The following is a 20,902-nucleotide window of genomic DNA, read 5'->3' as shown; positions in this document are numbered from 1 at the left end:
TCGCTATGTACCTGGCCTATGCCAATTTATTCTTCAGGCCTCAATTTAAATGTCCTGTTCTCAGAAAATCCTTCCCTCAGCCGCAGATGTAAATTAGATCCTGTGAAATTAATAGAAAACAGCTATATTGTTTTCTGCCCCCAGTCTCTGGCACAGAGCTTCTAAAACCCTTGTAATTTCCTAAGCAATAAGAGTACTATGAGCATCTTTTGTTCTATTATTTGGTCTTTGACTCTGATTCATGAGACAGAGTTCCTAAATCCTTTGGAATTTCCACAGTAATAGAAATGTCTTTAGCTCTAATGAGATGACTCTTGATGGGCTCCTGGACTAGAAGGAGAGGCTGCTCCTAGCTCCACAGTTTGTGAATGATATTTACCTGGAGTGACCAGTAACTGCTTATTTTTATAGCAGAGGTAAATAAGTTTTCTTAAATGGTCAAGAGTGAATATTTTAGACTTTGCAGACCATACCATCTCTATCACAGCCACTCAAATTTGCCATTATAGAGAGAAAACAGCCATAGATTGTATGGGCTATGATTGTGTTCTAATAACACTTCGTTGACAAAAGCAGGCATCCCAGACTTGGCCAACAGGCCCCAGTTTGCAGACCCTTAGTCTAAGTCACTTTCTGCCTATTGTCTTTGGATTCCAGGAACTTTGGTAGATGTGCTAACAACACTGGAAAATGTAAATTTGAAATGAAATTTGCTTTGCTAGATGTTCTCCTTTCCTTTATTGAAACTTGGCTTTAGCTTCACTGAAACAAACACTTTTAATACTGTTACCATGCAAATATACAGCACATCAATTTCTTCTTAGTTATTAAATAGTGCAAAATTAATTTTCTAGTGGGATGACTTAGCATTATTGCTGTTTGTGAAAAGAATTTGATGCAAATCAGTAGGCCTGCCCTGGGCTTTTCAGTTATGTGTTGGATGAGAACAATCACAGAGTGTAAAAACATACATGCTCTGAGGGAACGAGCTAGATATTAACAGGAGAGGGCACTGGAACTTGTGCTTTAAAGATTTTTTTCTTCTCAATCGTGGGTGCTGATTTCTTGGGAATGTTATCAACTCTAGAGGAGGATTCCGTAAACACCATGGCCAAACAATTCAACAGTACCTAAAGGGCTCAGTCCCGATCAAGAGCCCAAATGGAGCTAGGGTTGGGGGAATTGACTATCCTTAAGGAACTAAGCTCCATGCAGCTAGCCGATGGGCTTGGGTAGGCTGGGTGCAAGGCAAATCTAAAATTTCATTTGGTTTTGGAATTTGGGTTGGGTAAGACAAAGTCACAGTTGGGTGATCAAATTAAAAATGTAAATGGTAACTAAGAAGTGAAAGTGTTGGTCCAAAATGTTGAGAACCAGGAAGTGTTTGGAGATGTTGGTCAGGTTAAATGCCTCAGGCACTTTCAGATAGAACAGGTAAGCACTGGGATTCCATTCCTTGTTTTTAGAGGATGCACATGACAGGAGGGTGTCTAATTGGAGAACCCACCTTAAGGCAAACTAGAACTCTGAATAGGAAGCAAGTGTCAGAGAAATGTTTCCCTCATATAACAGCTATGGTCAGTGTTCTGTCTATAACCCCTCCCATCCCTTTACCATTTTCTTGTGCTCATCTCCTACCTGTGTCTCTTTTGGTGGGGGGCGGTGGAGGGCTGCTCTTAAACTCCCAGAGGCTGCCTTTTCAGTACACAAAGAGCCACAAATGCCTGGGGATTTACTCCTTACTCTTACCTACCTCCTAAAAGTTCCCCAAGGCAGCCTTTTAAAAGTGACTACTGTGTGTTAGAGAATAAATGCTCAAATGCCTCCACCAACTGTTCCTAGAGCTCTGTGGGACTAAGCCAGGTTGCCCCTTGTGGGACTCTGCTTGATACTAGCTGCTTGCATGGCCTCCTGCTCCCTGTCCCATTTCCTCACCCTCTACCAGTGTTTCCTAACAAATAATTCTGATGAAGATCCTTATCTCAGAATCTGCTTCTAGGGAAGTCAACCTATGACAACTAGTTTTTTGTTTTTTTTTTTTCTTTTTTTAAGTTGGAAGTAGTTCTTGACTGTTAAAAGAGATCTAGTAGGGCAGGAGGGAGGTGTGCCTGGGTGGCTTGTTTTAGATCTGACTCTTGATATGGGCTTAGGTCTTGATCTCATGGTCATGAGTTCAAGTCCTGTGTTGGGCTCCAAATTATTATTTAATTTAATTTAAAAATAAATTTAAAAAAGATCTAGTGGAGTTTTTCATCAGTTTTTCCTGAATTAATTTTTTAAATTCATTTTAATGGTTTTATTAGTCTGCTGTTTCTGTCACAGGACCCCCATTTGAATCACTACATCTATAATTGATAAAGAAAATAATTTTAATAAACCCCTGAGCTTTTTGTGCAGATACTTATTCTGTGGTCATGGCACAACACTGGTACCCACACTTTTCAGTTAGAAGCCTTGTACAGATCCCATTCTGTAGGGTGGCCTGTTTCCCTGGTGTCATTCATGGTGGGCATCAGTATTATGACCCAAATAGCCAGTCAGACTTACCAGAGAGTTTGAAAACTCCAAACAAAATGAAGATGACAGGATTTTCTGAAAATGACTGTAAAGAGAACTCTACCAGACCTCTGTAGAGTTTACCATGAATACTTAGAGCCCAAGAGCTTTTCAAAGTAGGCAGTAGATTCTGACAGTAGATTCTAGTTTCCATTTGTTAAGTAACTGGTCCCCAAGTCAACATTTAAGTGTTGAGATGGTGCTCAGTCCTGGAATTCTACTGTTTGGGACTTTTGCAACCTGAGTGAGAGGTCTGAGTTCTCTTTGCCAACTTCATTCATATTCTCTGTCAGAATCCAAGTTGGGAAAGAATATTCATGTTAGATCTTTTTTTTTTTAAGATTTATTTATTTATTCATGAGAAATACAGAGAGAGAGAGAGAGGCAGAGACATGGGCAGAGGGAGAAGCAGGTTTCCTGCAGGGAGCCCGATGTGGGACTCAATCCCAGATTCCGGGATCATGCTCTGAGCCAAAGACAGACACTCAACCACTGAGCCACCCAGGGATCCCCCTATTCCTTTTAGATCTTAATGATGGTTAATTTTATAAGTCTACTTGGCTAGACTGTGGTACACCAGTGTTTGCTCCAACACCAGTCTAGATGTTGTGTGGAGGTATTTTTTTTAGATGTGATTAACATTTCAATGAGTGGACTTTGAGTAAATCAGATTACTTAGTATATCATGGGTAGGCCTCATCCAATCAGTTGAAGATCTTAGGAGAAAAGACTGAGATCCCCCTTAGGAAGAAGCTGAGATCCCCCTCAGGAAGAAGGATTCTGCCTCCATATTGCCTTTGGACTCTAACTCTTACCTAGGCCTCCAACCTGCTCTCCTGCCCTATAGATTTTGGACTTGCCAGACTCCTACTACAATTATGAGAGCAAATTACTTAAAATAATTTGTCTCTCTGTCTCTGTTTGTCTCTCTCTCTCTCTCTCTCTCATATCCTATTGGTTCTGTTTCTTCAGAGAACTGTAACATAGATCCCATTAAATGCTCCCCAATTAGAGTTCCACATTCTGGATATTTCTCTGTTTAATCAGTTCATGCTCACTTTAATGTAGGTTATGGTGCATCTTAGTCTTGTATTTTTCTCCCCATGAGTTTTGTGAGTACTTAGAATTCAAGCAATATGATGTGATGCTAAAAATAATTACATACTTCCCCTAAATATAATTTTGACCACTTGGGGAACAATGTGAAATTTCATTAGGATCTGACTATTCAAATTCCTGTTTATCCTGATTATGAACCAAATTTTATTACATATATGTTTTTCACTTTACAATCCTTTAAGGGTTGAGATATCACTAACTTGGATATTGGGAGAGAGTTGTAGTGTAAAGTCTGTCATGATTCATTATGTAACCTCAATATAACAACCCAGTTATTTATACATGCTGATAAAATGAATATTTTCCTCAAAAAGAAAAGGAAAGAAAGAAAAGTTAAACTTCTAGGTAATTTTTTTGTGTGGCCAGCCTCCAATATGCCCTACAATGATTCTTGCCTCCTGGTATTCATGCCCCTGGATGGTCCACTCCCAAACTGAATAGGACTGATCTGTGTAACCAGTTGGATAGTATGGAAATTGAAAAGTGTGTCTCCCAAGGGTAGGTAACAAAAGATATTGCAGCTTCCACCTTGCTCTTTTGGATCATTCCCTCTGAGGGAAGCCAGCTACTATAGTGTGAGGACACTCAAGCTCCCCTAAGTTCAAGGCTGTGTTCAAGGAACTAAGGTCTCCTGCCAGGAGCCACATCACATAAGTGAGCTTAGAATTGGATCTTTCAGTTCCTATCAAGCCTTCAGATGTTTATAGTCCCAGATGACTTCTTGGCCAAAACCTCATGATGATCCCTGAACCAGAACCTCCCACCTGAACCATTCCTGGATTTCTGACTCACAGAAAATGTGTGAGATAATAAATGTTTATATAGTCTGGGGAGTACTTTATTATGCAGCAATAGATAACTAACACAGTATTTTTTGTTGAACGGCTCTTTCTAGTGACTTCCTATGTACAAAATTACATTTTAACCTCTAGTTATGGCTCTAGATATTATTTGAAAGTGCTCTGTGGTATTTAGTAGTATGCATGTGGTAGAGATAGTGGTTGGGAAGAAGAGAAGGACCTGGCATATGGTTAAGACGTAGAAGCTGTCATGAATTTAAAAAGTCACCTTTTGCAAATATTGTTGCATTTGTGAGTATGTGACCAAATTGAGTGCCTACCTTTAAAGAATGGCCAAACAGAATTATGTAGTCAGCATGATTTAATACAAATGAACACTAAATTTGGAATCAGAAGACATGGTTAGGGCCTAACACTTTCAAATTAACTTAAAAATGTCAAGTAGCTCCAAATGTTATGTTCCTTGTCTGCAACATGGGAGGATAACACCACCCACCCATCTCATACCATGTTGTGAGGAAGCCTTAACTGAGAAAAAATATTTGAAAGCATTTTAATCGTGAAGAGTCATACAAAGATAAATAATCATTATTACTTACTATTTGGAGAATATGTAAATGGAAGCTTGTCTAGACCATGAAACAGTTCCTTTTATTTTTTATTTATTTATTTTTTTTTTTGAAACAGTTCCTTTTAAACGTGGGTTTACCTTGCTCTCTAAGACCATATCTCATTCCACAGGAAGTAGCCAGGTCAAGAAAGGGCAGGTCACCCAGGAAATGCAACATTGCAATAGAAACTTCCTGAATTGGACCACAAAAAATGTGCCTAAACTGATGTGTAAGGATGCACTTCCTTTAACTAAAACATTGAAATGAATTCCATGTCCACAGTATCAGTACAGTAGAGTTCCCTCGTGTTTTTGTGATCATTGACCCATCTTGCCATATTCAGTTTTCCTGTTCACACTGGTGAGCTAAGCACATCCGCACCAGCAAGCATCTTCTGGCAGTTTCCTGAGTGCCTCCAGCTGGCCACTTAACTGTGGGGTGCTGCCAATGGGAAGCAAACATTTTCCAGGAGAATAGAGGTGGAAAAGAGAAATTATAACTTCAAGATTTCATTGGAGAGGAAATCCTTTTTGGCTCACAAGGTGTTGTTTCTGCCAACAAACAAATTGCTAAATGCATTCCGCAACGGAGCCTCTGTTAATGAGGAGGTACAGCCAAAGAAAAATAAGAAGGTGGCAGAGGCTTCCTTTTGATAGCACTTTAAATTCTTCAGCTTTGTGAAAATCTTATTGTAATCTCACTTCTTGACAAATACTTGGTGGCTAGGAGCAGAAAGCAGTAGTCGAATCCCTTGCTACTCAAAGTGTGGTTCGTGGACAAGCAGCGTCTCTGTCACTCTGAGCATGTCAGAAATGCAGACTCTCAGGCCCCACTTCAGATCTGCTAGTCAGAATTCATATTTCATCCAGTTTCCCAGATGATTCATATGCAAGCTGATTTAGTCCGTTACTACATGTTGTACATTTGCAAGCCTTAGAACAGGAATAACCTGAAACCATCTAGTTCAGGCTCCCTGTATTTTCCCATGAGAGAGAGGGTTCTCCAGCTTGTGTTTTTTCTCTGAATCTGGTGGAGAAAAGACAAGCTTTACCTACTTATTTTGACTTTTGCTCTCCAAACCAGAAAAACAAGTTCAGAGGAATGTTACAGGTTTGCCTAAGGGAGAATCACCTTGACAGGCGGAATAAAAGCACAGACTTCAGAGCATGAGGAAGACCTATTTCCAAGTGGATCATTGAGCTTATTTCTGTCATGTGTTTGGGGGGGGGCGCGGGGGAGGGGAGCCTTTTGTGTGTTTGATCAAATAGATGTCACTAGAAGAAAAACTTAGAGCAGAACCTGCTGTCCTATATATATATATATATATATATATATATATATATATATATATATATATAAAGGCACTGTACTTAATTTAGCCCTCCTTACAGAAAGGGTCATGAATATGCATTTTGGCTAAGAAAATTTTTTCATAGCCTCATGTGTGATGCTGCAGGCTAAGCTAATCAACGTGGCTAATTTTAGCCTTAGTTTTGAGGCTTTATTTTAGAATAGGTCACAGTACTAGTACTAACCTATAGCTTATTGCATGAGAGAAAAAAGCATCAAAAAGATATAAAACCAAGCAACTGCCACCCACCCCTGAAGACTATAAATGTATTGTTTGTAATTGAGATTTAATTCCCCTTAGAGTTAGTGATATGATTAATAAAGTGGACCTATGTGATGAAAGACATTGTCTACTGTGGGGATTTAGGAGGATCATGAGCTGCCTTTCTCTGGGATGAGAGGTAGGAGATGAATATCTATTAAAGCTCTACTTGTCACTGGGTGACATATGGAAGTGTTGAATCACTATGTCTTATACCTGAAGCTAATACTACACTGCTGGTTAACTAACTGGAATTTAAATAAAAACTGAAAAACAGAAAAGCTCTACCTGTAGGCACTATATAAAAGAAAGTGGAAAAGGCATCTTGTAGATGAGAAGGTTTGATTTGATAGGTCCTTTGAAGTGGCTCTGGGGACATGCAGAGGAGGCCCAGGGCTAGGGTGGATCAAGTCACTGCCTCCCCCTGCTAGGTCCAGGGCTATGAGGATTGGAAAACCTTCTGGGGCCTCTTGGCTGTGTGTGCTGGCCAGGGGAGGAGCAGAGGCTGTGAGCAGAGACTCACATCCCAGGGCTTCAAAGAAATCTAGCCAAATCCGAACTGGAAGCTACAATCCAACACAGCTAAACATGCAAAGGAGGACACTCTAGAACAGAACTGTCTGGTAGGACTTTCAGCAATGATGGAAATATTCTTACCACAGATGTCTTCCAAGTGCTTGAGGTCCAGTGCGACTGAGGAACTGAATTTGTCTGTTTTTTTCATTGTAATTAATTTTGATTTAAATAACCACATGTTAAATAACCACATGTGCCTGGTGGCTACCATATTGGACAAGGCAATTCTAGAAGGGGAGTTCTTTAAAGGAATGAAGTTAGAAAACAAATGTGAGTTCAGAGGAAAAATGTTAAGTCCAGGTTATAAAAGCCAAGGTCCTGATCTAAAGGCACATATGAGAACCATCTGGAAAGCATCAGAAAAATAAAAGTGTTGGACCCAGCCCAGGGCCACCCAGTCAGAATCCCCTTTGGCACATGTTTAACTGAGAGCTACCAGATTCATTGCTATGAGGAGGCTGGTCTGGGAAAGAGAGGTGCATCCAGGTGATGGCAGGCTGTGACTGCCAAGCTGAAGATTTCATATTCAGTTTCATTAGCAGTGGAGGAGCCCTGCTAGGGGAAGAGTGACATGGTAGTAAGTGCTTTAGACAGGACTTGTGGTAGCGGGTGTAAGATTGGAGGTGATTGCAAGAGTTGAATGTTAAGAGATATCTGGAGTGTTCATTTCTGCCTTGGAGTGTCAGTGTGTTCATTTCTTTTTTTTTTTAAGATTTTATTTATTTATTCATAGAGACACACACAGAGAGAGAGAGAGAGAGAGAGAGAGAGAGAAAGGCAGAGACACAGGCACAGGGAGAAGCGGGCTCCATGCAGGGAGCCCAACGTGGGACTCGATCCTGGGTCTCCAGGATCATGCCCTGGGCCACAGGCGGCACTAAACTGCTGCGCCACTGGGGCCGCCCCAGTGTGTTCATTTCACTGAGGGGTGTCCATATCCTCCCTGGACTGAACATTGGTTCAAAATGTTCTCTAGCAAATATGCTGCTCTAAGCCTCCAGCCCCACTAAATGTTATGGTGATTGAAATTACACTTGCTTCCCACAGGCCCAGAAGGAGGCTGTTTGTAATGAAATAGAGATGCAGCAGCATTTGGAATGTGGAGTAAGAGCCACTCCAGGACTTCTAGCTGGAGCCCATGGTCTCCATAAAATGACTCACCCTGGAAAATAATGATTGCTGCCCTCCTAGTGGACCCGTCCCCCTCCATGACTCCTGAGCTCCCACGAGAGATCTCAATAGCTGCTGATGGGAACTAGGACACCCTGAGAACTAGGCCCAGCTGATGACTCACTGCATAATCATGAAAAACCATTTCATGGTTCACAGTAGGGGGAGAGATGGCTTTTAAAAATTGAAAAGGACAAATAAAATCCAATGTATGTTGAAGTTTAGAAATTGACAAAATGCCTTTGCAAAAACAGAGAATTTCTTTTCTTCTAACGGTGCAGGGGAAGGTATGTCCAGGGGTGACAGACGGAGGGAGTACCTTTATTAGCTTCCGGGAGCATGGAAGCCTTGGGTCTCAGCGATGGTATTTATCTACTTGGTGGAGTCCAGCTGTCTTCCTGAAAGACAGGTTGCCTCTGCCTGAGGAGTTTGCTCTCGCTCTGCTATTGGCCCTTCATGCATAAATGCTTCTTTTACGAACCAATAAATGTAACCCAGACATCGGTTTAGAGGCCCTGGCCCAAGATTCTGGAAGCTTGGCTCAACTGAAGCTTGTCCAGAGCTCTCTTGGTAATTGCTGTGCAGGCTCCCTCCACCTCTGTCTCAGGTACTGTGGCTGGTGGCCTCCCCTGGCACTTACTGATTCAGACCTCAACTGTGTAGCTTCTCCACCTACTATGCTAAGTGTCTGATGAGTTTAGCATCTCACAGAGCACAGTGCCTTTCCAGCAGCTTCCCGGCCCTGACCCCTCCCACTCTCCTTCCCTACCTCTTCTCTGGAGTAAGGTCAAAGCCCTCCTCTTGTCTCTGGCAGAAGGGACCGTATTTTCTTCCCCTGCACTCTTGTCAGGTATTTTTCTAAAAACTTACAATTGGGCGCTTGCTTCAGCAGCACACTTGCTAAAATTGGAATGATAGATGCTTACATTTTGTACGAGTGATATGAAGAAAACTAATATTTTTCTACCTGCTCAGGGAATAGTGCTGGGCATTTATTAAGCACTTACTGTGTTCTGGACACTATGCTAGACAGAGCATTGAAGAAAACTCTGAGCAGAGCAAGTAGATTAGACCTCAAGAGATTAAAAATTTAGCTGTCTGAGATATAATTGATATCTGACAAATGACTCAGTTTAGCAGTCTCCAGAGGTGTGGGCTCTATTGTTTTCTAGAAAGACTTGAGGATTAAATGTATAATATAAAAGAATGCGACCTTGCTGGCACCTGTTTTCCTTTAAGTGGTATTTACTTAATTGCATAGCATCACTTATCTTTTGTAAAATTGTATGTCATAGCCATGAGTTAATGTATCATTGTTATAACACCCCCACGTCTTCGGTTGGGCTCCGTATATGCAGAGCCTCAGATGGTTATTCTGGTGTATGTGTTTTATTGAGGGAGAGCTCTAGCGTTGGGGTGAAGGGTATGTCTAGACAGGGCAGCAGCAGGAGGAGCCTGATTCCCACAGCAAGCTTTGGAGCAGGACTGATACCAGGAGCTGGCTCCACCTTAAGTCATTTAGTCATTGGCCAGGGCTGTACTCCCAGGCAGAGACAGCACATAACCTCTTTGATAAGGAAATTCTTTAATCTGAGAGCAGTTGTCTGGAGAAGGGGACATTTGTGCCTTATTAGCCATTGTTATGAGCTGAATTGTATTCCCCTAAAATGCATATGTTGAACTCTAACCCCAGTACCTCGTAATGTGACTCTTTGGAGATAGGGCCTTTAAGGAGGTGATTATCTTAAAATTAGCATGCACCCTAATCCTTTCTGGCTGGTGTCTTTGTAAGAAGAGATTAGGATACTGACCATCACCGGGAGGACCAGTGCACAGAGAGAGAGGGTCAACCATCTGCAAGCCAAGGAGAAACCAAACCTGCTAATACCTTGATCTCAGACTTCTAGCCTCCAGAACTATGAGAAAATGCATATTCATTGTTTAAGCCTCCCAGTCTGTGGCATTTTGTTGTGGCAGCCCAAGCAGACTAACACAGCAGCCAACATGCACAGCAGCTGGAGGATGTGCGTGCCAATATGTGTCTGGTAAGGAGGTTTGGGTGGCACATCAGTAGTATTCATTTACACCCACTTACAAATTAGAAAACTGACCAGAGAAGTGACATGGGTTACCCAAGGTCACACAGCCAATAACAGATGCCAGATTTGAACCTCAGTCTGACCCCACAGTTTATCTTCTTAATCTCTACTTTTTATCCTGGTGGGAGGCAGCCTTTCTCAGAAGCAGCAGACATAACCAGTTAACTTGTACTTCATTCTGTGTTTTTTTATCCCAATCTGTCCCCACCTTACATAAGACAGAGCTCCCTGGGGAAACTGAGGCAGCTCAGAATTGACACTGTCTGTATCTGAGTGTCTTCTCAAGACATTCTCTCACCCAGTAGTTTTGGAAATGTAGCAAATTAATCACAGGTTTCTTCTACATATGAGATGATGTCTTTATTTAAAATGTTTTCATAAAAACTGTTTTCATTAAAAAATGGATTAAGGCAATCTTTTTCACACCCACAAGTGCCATTTTTAGGAAAATAAGAAATTCTGAGAACTGCCTTGTCAGTGTAATAATAACTATTGTCATTCTGAGCACTGCTGCTTCCAATTTATAATGGGAGAACATGGTCTTTAGAGGCCACATAAAGATCTAACAATAGATCAGTTTGTTCTTATTATAGCCTTTGTTCAATATTTTCTGGCTCATAATAAAGCCATTGCCCACTTCAGAAAACTAGGAAAGAAAGGAAAAATAAAGAAGGGCATCTCTGGGCAGCTGCCTGCCACAAGGTCCCCTACACACTCCCAGCAAGCCCCGCCACAGGTGACATAGAGAGCATCCTCTCTTTACGAGGCAGTAACAGGCATAGGGAGAAGCATTTTAAAAAATATCTTGTGGATATTCTTGACTTCCTAGAGAAGAGGCAGAAAAGTGTGAGTGAATCTGTTGGATTTCCCAAATCATAAGTCACTTGGTCACCAGTTCTGACAGTATTATTAGATGTGCGAAGAGAGGCTTGCAGCTGGAGCACAGTCTGGGCCCCTGGAGAAATCCACAGTCTACTAGGGAGTGCCATCGCACGCTGGGTACTCTGACTCACATACAGCTGGAGATGTTAGTATGATGAAGACATTTGTTACTATTAAGTTATGATTCCATCGGAGATATAAGTTCAAAGTCTGTGAGAGAGAGGAGAGAAAGAAGGGCCTTAGAGAAAAAAATCTTTTTATTCCCTTCCCCCCTTCTCCTTTCCCTCCCCAAAATACAGATTAGGAAATTCTTTCCATGAAATACTATGTGGTAATTCGAAAGTCCTTATCTCTTAGACATGTAGGCATTTGTTTATTTGACAATAAGTTTGGAGTATCTGCTTTAAGCCATGAGTTGAAGAAACCATAGGGAACAGGTTTGGCTCCTGCCTCCTAAGAGTTTATCAACTGGGGATATCAGTAGAAGCTACTTTTATTTGAGTGGACAGTAAGTTCCAATCATTGTGCTAAATTTGTAGAATTTCCTTTTCTTTCTTTCTTTCTTTCTTTCTTTCTTTCTTTCTTTCTTTCTTTCTTCTTTCTTTCTTTCTTTCTTTCTTTCTTTCTTTCTTTCTTTCTTTCTTTCTTTCTAAAATATTTATTTATTTATTCATGAGACACACACACACACACAGAGAGAGAGAGAGAGAGGCAGAGACATAGGCAGAGGGAGAAGCAGGCTCCCTGCGGGGATCTCAATCCCAAAACTCCGGGATCATGCCCTGAGCTGAAAGCAGATAGATGCTCAACTGCTGAGCCACACAGACGTCCCTGAGAATTTGCTTTTCTAGTAGGATCCCAGGTGATGTTCTTACTGCTCTTCTGGGGACCACCCTTTGAAAACAATTGTGCTAAGCTCATGACATGCATCTGCTCATAACATACCGATGGTTAGAACCATTCAGGATAGTAGTAGGCACCCGAGGTTGAGGTATTCCTGCTACATAGCTATGTTCCTTTAAAGGAAACTTGGTTTTGACTTTAGGCAAAGTTCTTGTTTTATTGCCTCTTTTTTAGAAAAAAAATAATGCGTTTTCTCAACCATTGCAGAAGTTTGAAGAACTGTTGCAATAATAGGCAAAGTATCAGGAAATTTCTCATTAAACAGTTGCTCTTGTATGTCACTTTCTCCTTGAGGGTCCTAGGAGGTAGAACGGTAGTTGTTAAAGTGTGTTGCCAAACTGGCAGCAGCATCCTGTAGACTATCGGGCCCCACCTTATACCACTTACCTCTGAAACACGGGCATAGGAATCCGTTTGAACAGGCCTCCAGGGGAGTCCTGAGGAACACTGCAGTTCAAGCACATCTGAGGCTGAGGATAGTGACAGTTAGGCTGAGTCTGAGCAAGGGCCCCTGGCATTCACTACTCCCAGCCCCTTTCAGATACTTCACCATGATGACAAAGCTTCAGTTTTCCCATCTCATCAGTCAGAAGTCTATCCCTTGTTGTTCAACACCTTTCAGCGTGGTGGGGAAAGACAATCATGACTTTTATCCATGACATGTTGTTTTGTTTTGTTTAAATATTTTATTTATTTATTCACGAGAGACACACAGAGAGCCAGAGACATAAGCAAAGGGAGGAGAAGCAGGCTCCATGCAGGAAGCCTTATGTGGGACTCGATCCTGGGACTCCAGGATCACGCCCTGAGCCGAAGGCAGACACTCAACCACTGAGCCACTCAGGGGTCCCAACCCATGACATAGTTTTACTAGCAAAGATGAAAATTCCTAGCTAACCATGAAATAGCACCATTCAATGGGAAAAAGATAGGATTCAGGTTATTTGTGTTCTAATCAAGTGTCCACCCTACATACAGCTATGTGACTTTCAGTTGATAATTAGCCTGTCTGAACCTCATTTTCATTACCTGAAAAATGAGATTAAAATGTCCTGATCTAACCTGAATAACTGTTGCAACGATTAAATGGAATAATGGGTATGAATGTGACTTTGCAAAGTGTAAAGTGCTGTAATTAGGAATGCTCACTCATAGGTTTGTTCTTCCCCAACAGTAAAATGGGAATAGTGCTCTAAGACTCCCAGAAATCATGAGTAGTTGAGAAACTAATGGCACACATCTTGTTTGCCATTGGCAAACAAGAGAATTTTGAATTCTTCTCAAGTAAAGCTTATTTCTTCATGTTTTGGGTGTATAACATATAAGGTTGAAAGATGTAGAGATATTATATTCTTAGGTATTTTATTAGAGTGCATCTATGTAATACTACATGATAATACTTTTATTTGAACTAGTCACATCATAGAGTAGTGGTTTGGATACTGTGGCTCCAGGCCAGTAGCGCTAGCATCCCCTGGCAACTTATTTGAAATGTACATTTTCAGTCCTCACTGCTGAATCACCCCACCAACTGGGTGAGGCCAAGTGCTCTGTTTTATAACAAGCCCTGCAAGTGGTCCTGATGCTCACTTAAGTCTTAAAGGAAGGCATTTATCAGGGTCTTTTTTATTTTTAATGATTTTATTTATTTATTTGAAAGACAGATCAGGAGGGAGAAGGAGAGCACTAGCAGGGGGAGAAGCAGAAGGGATGGGAGAGAATCTCAGGCAGACTCCATGCTGAGCGTGGACACCGACTCAGGGCTTGGTCTCACTACTCTGAGATCACGACCTGAGCCGAAACCAAGAGTCAGTCACTCAACCCACTGAGCCACCCAGGGGCCCCTATTAAGATCTTAATTGAAGGGTCTGGCCAACAGCATGCTTTTCATGAAACAGAATGATTGCTTCTCTTTTTCTGCGTCATGGATCTGCAACAACTGCACCCAAGCTGAGGCAGCCATAATTGGATTCCTTCATAAACACGCTGTCGCTGCCCACCCAGCCTAGTAGAGATCTGGAATGCCGCTCCAGTGCATCCGTTATGAGGCTGACTTCAGGGTGTGAGGAAATTAAAGCTATTTATCACAGACCATTTTCCCTCAATGACAGGAGAAATGAGCCTTAGCCTAACAAGGCTTCAAATTGGGCCCACGTACAAAAAACACATAGCTTGATGAACACAGTTTGAGCAGGCTTATGTTTCTTTTGACTTTTCCTTTTGAAAATGGACTCTCTTCTGAGCTGCACCAAGACACTGGTGCTTGTTTAAGAAACACTGGAGGTGGATTCAACCTGGTTTGTCTCATGACGTAGCTATAAGTGGCACGATGGCACTTTCCCATGACCATTTCTTCCCTTCCTCTCTCTCCTGGGAAGGGATCCTTGGTAAGAGAGGGAATCATTCCTCTGAGACTGAGACTGTGCATAAGGAGCCATGTTATGGGAGGGAGGGAGAACGATTTATCCGTATGATTTGGCCCACTGCCTTCTTGCCCATTTGAGATGGGTACAGTATGGATTTTGAGAAGTGATTCTATTTTTTTCGTGTGTGTGTGTATATAATTAAACTTGGTATATATTTGTGATTATCTAAGATATTTCTTCCTGGTGGTGTGCATTACAGGCAAAACATATACAGAGATTTATGTCACATGTTAATAACCGACATATCTTTGATGCCTACCTACCATGTACACAGTGCTTTGCTTCCATTATACTAATTAATGTTCACAATAGTTCTAAGAAATGGTTACCATTATCTCCATTTTATAGATGAGAAAACTGAAGTGCAAGAAGTTTAAGAACTGATATTAGAGCTTCGATTTAAATGCAAGTCTTTTGGATTCCAAAGCCAGCATTCTCAACCAGTGTTTTTCAAATTATGTGTTGAGAAATCAGTTTAACAAGTTGCAACTAGCAATGTAAAAAAAATTGAATTGAATGTGAAAGACCAGAATGTGTCATATTTAGTATGGGTAAATCTTGATGCATGAAACTTTCATTTCAACTATAAATATATTTGTATTCATACACAAATATAAGCACATTTCTGTGTACTGGGCAACAATGTAAATAATATTTCTTGCTGTGTCACAGTCAAATATGAAAGCAAATATTCTGGCCTAAAGGAGGAGGTAGAGGGGTAGAGGGAAAGAGGGAAAAATAGAGAATAAGTAAATGAGACAAAGAGGCTCAGGAGAGGAAGAGGAAATAGGAAGAAGTGGGAAGAGGGGAAGAGAATGGACAGATCTGTGAAAGAGACATAGAGATGCAGGGAGAAGGGGAGAGAGAGGAAAAGAGGCAGGAAGTCATGAGGCCCTGTCCACCATTCCATTCAGTGAGCAGATGCACCTACTTGAGGACAAAACTAGAGACTTAAAGTGTGTTCTTGGTAGATGTTAGTTTTCATATACTTCTCTAGTTGTGATCCTTGAGCCATTCTGAGTGTGAGTTGAATAAAGATTTTTACAAAATGTGGCCCCTGTATACAAATAATCTATTTCATCTGCTGCTCAACTGAAAATCTGAAGGGAAAATGGGCTTTGTTGGAATTACAAAAATGCACAGTATGCCCCTTCCTAAGGCAGTTTTGAGTATATGGTATTTTTGTCTTTTGAGCTAATTTTGATGGCATGGCACTGCCTCTTGTGTTTTGTGGGAAACCATAGATAGCAAAAATTTTAAAGTAGCCCACTAAATATCTTACTTCCAGAGGATCCTGGAATCAGTTAATGAAAAGTCCATTTTTATAGATGTGGAAATTGAGTGAACATTTTATAGTTTCTCTATATACAATGCTTTCATAAGAATCCTATTACTGAATCTTCATAGCTACCCTGCTAGGTCACCCTTATGCCAATTTTACTGGGGAAATTGGAGCTCAGCAAGCTCAAATCCTTTGCCTCAGTTCTCTAAAAGGTGGCAGAGCTTAGATTCAAACCTAGTTTTCTCTGACCCCCAGTTCCGTATTTGCCCCCCAAAAATACAGAGTGGCAATAGTGGGATATAAAGTAGTGCTGTTTGTTATAATTTAGAAGAATTATTTTTGCTTATAAATCAGAGTATGGAGCAAAGCTCATGGTTTTAATGTGGTGGGTTGTCACTCTGTAATTCACTCCTCTCCACTAGGGTATTTCCCTATTTTAAGCCTTCATTAATAAATTGGGGTTGGTATCACTATGTTTGTTTGTTTTTTTTTCTGATCCATTCTTGGCCTTTCTTGGTTGAAAACCATTATAAACACCAATTATATTTTTAGTTAGTAATAACATTGTATCAAATAACTTAGGTAGCCACTTCTTGGCATCAACTTAAGTGGGTTTCTTTCCTTTTAAAAAAAAAACAGATGCTCCATATAGATGTAAACAGGGTCCTAGAGTGAACTCCATCTCAAAAGCCCTCATAGCCTGTTAGAAAAGAACCATAATGTTTTCCTCAGCTTGCCCAAATGCCATTGCTATATAGCCTATCCATCTTGCCTGGTCTCACCACTAATATTTTCTTTAAAAAAGAAACAGCCAGAAAAAGTGCTGACAGAGTTCCAATCCAACTACCTCTGCTAAAGTTTTATGTGGGTGTGTAATAGGGTCCTACAGCCAACGCATCTCATCCAGCTCTTGCTCCTAAATCCCCTCATTTATAATAAGGATTCATGCCTCTGAATGTAAAGACTTGAAAGAAGATCATTTCTTCTTGTTTCATGGTTTTATTCTTCCACTTTCAAAATATGGTTGCAAGTAGAGTCATCCCTTCTTTCCTCTACTGTTTTAATTTTGCTGAGTATTTATTACAGTCAACCAGATACTTTGAGGAAGCTAAAATTCAGGTCTACACTCCATGAAAGCTATGTCAGTGCAAACATAATATATATCTCTGGGAAAATGTGGGGGATCCTAGACATATTATAATTTTAGTGACTAGTAGGGTCTGATTGTTGTCTATTCTTTATTTCAGAGATCCCGGAAGACCCGCTTGTGGCTGAAGAGTATTATGCTGATGCGTTTGATTCCTGTTCTGAAGAAAGTGAGGAGGAGGAAGAAGAAATAATGTTCTCAGCACCGGAGGAAGAGGTCAAGGACGAGGGACCCCGGCCTGCTCACAGAATATTCCAACAGGTAGATGCTGCTCCCCAGCAGATGTAGTGGAACTGTCTGAGGTCCTGATTTGCTTGTGACTTCCCAGAAAGTCAGGGAAGTCTTAGAACTTGAAGTGGGAAGTGCAGGACTAGGGTTTCTTATAAAGGCCCCATGTGATGGGTCTTTATTTCCAAGGCCCAGAGGCAGGCAGGGCCCCATGGAGTTCTGATATTCTGGTGTGGACCATGTTGATGAGGGAAGGACTGGAATACCCAGTACTTATCCAAGTGGGAAGATGATCCATACTACACTGTGGAGCATCCTATATACAGCTGTTAAATAAAGAATTCCAGTGTCTCTTTAGGAGAGAGAAGGGGATTTTAAAAAATATACTTTTCTGCCTGGTAATCAGCTTTTTGAGTCATGTCCTAGTGCACAAATTAGTTCTGGGGATGAGGCCCAGAGATCCTGGGCTTAGGAGGTGATCTTTCCAGCCACTCTCAGCCCTTGTGGGTCCATCCTTACATACGGCTGGAGTCTATGAATGTATGTCCTTGCTATAGATGTCTTTAACAATAGCAAGACCAAACCCTGTCTGGGTCATAGTCTAAGAAACAGTCCTGGCATGTGATTTCTCTGTTGAGTGTCTATAGGAGATGAAAAAAGCAAGAGGTATGTAAGGAGAAAGCAGATTACTTTGGGCAATTTATGCTCATAAAATTAATTTTCTTCGTAGGCCATAACATGGTAATCTTTCCAGTTCTAAACTTTCTAAAGTTACAAAAGCTTTTTAATTAACTGGGAACCATTAAGCTGGGAAAATACAAGTCAATCAAGGGGTACCTATGTCAATGGAAACTTAATTCAGGAGGACTAATTGAAGTTTGTATACAATCTAGTCAACAATTTTTAATGAAGACTAAACAATACATCATAAGAGTCAATAAATAAAACTGATAATATATGTTCTCAGATTCTATATAAGAAAAGGAGAGAGAAAAAAAAGAAAAGGAGAGAGAGGCAAGGAGAAGGGAACTAGAAGGGTATGGATATGAGACTAAGAAGCAAAAATGATGAGAGAAAAGGAGAAAGAAATTAAGAGACAAATACACAAAGAGAGAGCACATAAATGTTGAGAAAAATACAGTCAAGGCAGAGAGTGATTCAGCATATCAAAATAAAAATGCTCTCCTTATACCATTTCCCCATTTTCCAATGGACTTGGATGAACAACAGCACCTCCTACGACACATTAAAAATATAATTTCCATTTCCTTCTCTGTTACTGTTCTAAATAACTGAGACAAATATTTTTAAAGTTTTATTTATTTAAGTAATTTCTATACCCAACATGGGCCTTAAATTAACAACCCCGAGACCAAGAATCACACCATGCTCTTCTGACTAAGCCAACCAGGCACCCAATAGACAACTACAATACTACAGAACCATTATTCTGTGCCTATGGTTGCAAAACACATCCATTTTTGCCCAAAGCATCAAGTGGCAAAATTTGAGCTACTAGTATTATTACTTTTTAAAAATTTTTTAATGGATTAAAACTGATTCAGAAAACCACATGAATAAAATATACAGCAAATGCCACTCAGGTCAGGAAATAGAACTTTGCTAGCCACTTTGGAAGTCCCATCTTCAGTATACTTGTAGGAACACAGGCTTGGAAATCAAAATGCCTGTGTACAAGACTAGCCTTTGTTACTTGCAGGTTCTGTGACCTTGTGCAAGTTACTAAATTTCACTGTGCCTCACTTCTCTAATCTGTAAAATGGGAGGATAATGGTTCCCACCTCCCAGTCTGGAGATTAAATGAAGTAATCAATGTAAGGTGTTTAAAATACTGTCTAGAATTTAATAAAGTAATTAATAATGAGTTATTAATTATTATTATGATGGTGATGTTACCCAGTCATCTTGTGGGATTTTAAAAAAGATTTATTTATGTATTTTAGAGAGAGCACACATGAGCCAGGGGAGGGGAAGAGTGTGAAGGAGAGAGAATCTCAAGCAAACTCCCTGCTGAGCGCAGAGCCCTATGCAGTGCTCCCTCTCACGACCCTGAGATAATGACTTGAGTCAAAACCAAGAGTCAGATGCTCCACTGACTGAACCACCCAGGCATCCTATTTTGTGTGTGTGTGTGTGTGTGTGTGTGTGTGTTTTATAATGCTACTTTCCTTTTTATTTTATTTTTACTTTCCAAACTCTTTAATGTTACTGTGAGGTTTCAGAACTATAGTATAAAAAAATCCCTCCTTTTTATTTCTTAGGGCCAATGATAAATATAGGACACAGTTTTACTCTCTGAGTTGTGCATCTGTCACATGCGGTATGATAGCTGAAATTTTCTCTACACAGCAAAGTGTTAGAAAAAGCAGAGTGATCTTTTTGGAATTGTGCCGCAGGGGCAGAGAAATGGATAACAGGCTATGCTTTGTGAATTGGTTTTAAATCTTTTGGGACAAGATGCTGAGGCTTCTCACATCCATGTTGGTATTTTGTCTCACAAAACCCTGTCAGGTAGTTATTCTTATTTCTATTTTCCAGATGAGGAAACTGAGTCTCCACGAGAAGTAGGTTGCCAGTGGCCACGCAGCTAGGAAAGGCTCAGAACCATGCACAGGCCAAGGTTTATCACATTCTCAAGCCAGTTTTCTTTCTAGTACAAAAGGTGTATCAACCTAGAGTGGACTTGGCATAATAGAAACAGGAGTGGAAATCTCAATTGAGTAATAGAGAGAGGTTAACTACAATCCCATTTGTTTTTCCTAGTAATTTGATATCATTTCCCCCTCCCTAAAGGCAGTGAATGTGTGGTTGTGATGAGTTTCTGCTCTTCCCTTCCTAGGTTATTTTATTAGTGACACACAAAATTGTAGTTACAGAACTTCATGCCAAGACCCAGTCTGTCAGCTTTGTGAATTGGGTGAAACCTTCAGCCATCACTGGGATCTTCCTCTTCTTTCCTCTTCCCAGTCTCACCCTTGACCCAAGCGTGTCCAGGGTCTACTTCAGTTATCACTCTATCCATGGCTTTTATGTGAGTAATCAGATCAAAGTTACATAGTTTGTGTTTGATGAAAGAAAAACAGTCTTTCATCAAACAGTCCAATGGGTTTCATTGGGATTGATTGCTGAGTCCCTTGTACCCACCCATGATAATCTTCAGCAGTAGCATCTCCAAAGTGATTTTATTAAGCACCTAATTGCTGTTGATAGTATGTTGCTTCTCTGCTGTGTTAAGCATCAACAACACCTTTATCACAAGCCATTATCATATTGTTGATAGCTACTCTATGAAGTCTCTGGTCACTGAATTGGAACCAGCCTCTTAGATCTCAGGAGAATGGAGTTTATAGCTGTCATCATAACAGGGTTTTCAACAGTATTTGTGGGACTTGTCACTGAAAACTTTTTTTGCTCTAATGGACATGCTTTAGGGCTGCTGTTTAATGAGTATGTTCAGAGACCCTTATGTT

At 40.7% G+C, this 20,902-nt stretch overlaps 1 protein-coding gene across 21 annotated transcripts in view; it reads left to right on the top strand.

The window, feature by feature from the left end:
* The window catches only part of NEK11 (NIMA related kinase 11), a 256,069-nt gene that overhangs the window by 135,592 nt on the left and 99,575 nt on the right, over positions 1 to 20,902 (top strand). For all 21 annotated transcript variants that reach the window (XM_077865207.1, XM_077865212.1, XM_077865209.1 and 18 more), the window contains one exon: positions 17,284 to 17,444. In XM_077865207.1, the coding sequence (XP_077721333.1) occupies positions 17,284 to 17,444 (161 nt within the window). The remainder of the gene's footprint in view (positions 1 to 17,283; positions 17,445 to 20,902) is intronic.

The sequence above is a fragment of the Canis aureus genome, chromosome 22, assembly GCF_053574225.1.
Source record: "Canis aureus isolate CA01 chromosome 22, VMU_Caureus_v.1.0, whole genome shotgun sequence".
NCBI lineage: Eukaryota > Metazoa > Chordata > Mammalia > Carnivora > Canidae > Canis > Canis aureus.
The sequence above is the reverse complement of the archived record's forward strand: the minus strand, read 5'-3'. Positions and strand labels throughout refer to the sequence as shown.